This window comes from Plectrocnemia conspersa, unplaced genomic scaffold (genome assembly GCF_051122295.1).
Source record: "Plectrocnemia conspersa isolate PC_06_02 unplaced genomic scaffold, ASM5112229v1 ptg000003l, whole genome shotgun sequence".
Classification (NCBI taxonomy): domain Eukaryota; kingdom Metazoa; phylum Arthropoda; class Insecta; order Trichoptera; family Polycentropodidae; genus Plectrocnemia; species Plectrocnemia conspersa.
In genome coordinates, this window is record NW_028277167.1 from 2,812,212 (window position 1) to 2,812,973 (window position 762).

At 40.9% G+C, this 762-nt stretch overlaps 1 protein-coding gene across 1 annotated transcript; it reads right to left on the bottom strand.

Moving 5' to 3' along the window:
* On the bottom strand, positions 1–561 carry LOC148236359 (general odorant-binding protein 83a-like). Its single transcript, XM_088182225.1, has 2 exons — positions 498–561; positions 1–425 (listed from the first exon to the last, which is right to left on the bottom strand). The coding sequence occupies exons 1-2, from the start codon at positions 540–542 to the stop codon at positions 75–77; spliced, it is 396 nt and encodes a 131-aa protein (XP_088038351.1). The 5' UTR covers positions 543–561; the 3' UTR covers positions 1–74.
* Positions 562–762: the final 201 nt, after the last annotated feature.

Here is a 762-nt window from a genome sequence, read left to right on the forward strand (position 1 = left end):
TTTTTTGTAGTGAATGTGTTCAAATCTTTATTGGTTTTGCTTAAGACAGTATTACAGAAAAAAATGTTGATAGCTTAGAAGAGGTCGTGGTTGGGTCTCTCCCTGTGGTAGCACTTCAAGAAGTTCCAGCTGTTGATAGCGCTAGAAGATCCGGTCTGGATGGCGCAGACATCGAACGCTTTTCCAACAACATCTCTGATCTCAGCTTCTACCTTGGCAATGGCAACTTCCCTGTGGAACTTTCCGTCATCTGACATGATTCCGATCCTCTTGAATACGCAGAAGATGAATTCCTTAACTCTGTCGTCTTCGATGGTGTAGTCTCCGCTGCGGACCTTGTTCACCAGCTCGGTCGGTGCTCCGGTGCTTCCAGTGCATACTTTGTAGTGCTCCTTGAGCAGCTCCTTCTGGGCTGGAGTCAAGGCCTGGAATATACAAGAATATTAAAAATGTAATTTAATTTAATTATATCAAAACGAAGGTAGATTTTGACATACCTGAGCCAGGGCGAAGGCCGCGAAGAAAACAACGAGGAACTTCATCTTGTTCAGATTCAAAATTCGAACTGAAGGGCTACCATTTTGGAGGGCCTTATATACGGTCGAAAGCAGATGGCTTATCTTTTTTTTGTTAACTCGAAACGAGTAGGGACCTATTACAGTGGTTTTCAACAATCCTGCAACTGAATTGAGTTGGATGCTTCTATTTTTTTTATTAAATTAATAATTTATCTAATACATTTAAAAAATACCATGAATTTAG

Bases quoted from the DNA above. Each gene is read 5' to 3' on its own strand.
- LOC148236359 (XM_088182225.1), bottom strand. From the start codon at position 542: ATGAAGTTCCTCGTTGTTTTCTTCGCGGCCTTCGCCCTGGCTCAG. The intron at 426-497 runs GTATGTCAAAAT...TGTATATTCCAG, and splicing joins CGGCCTTCGCCCTGGCTCAG to GCCTTGACTCCAGCCCAGAA.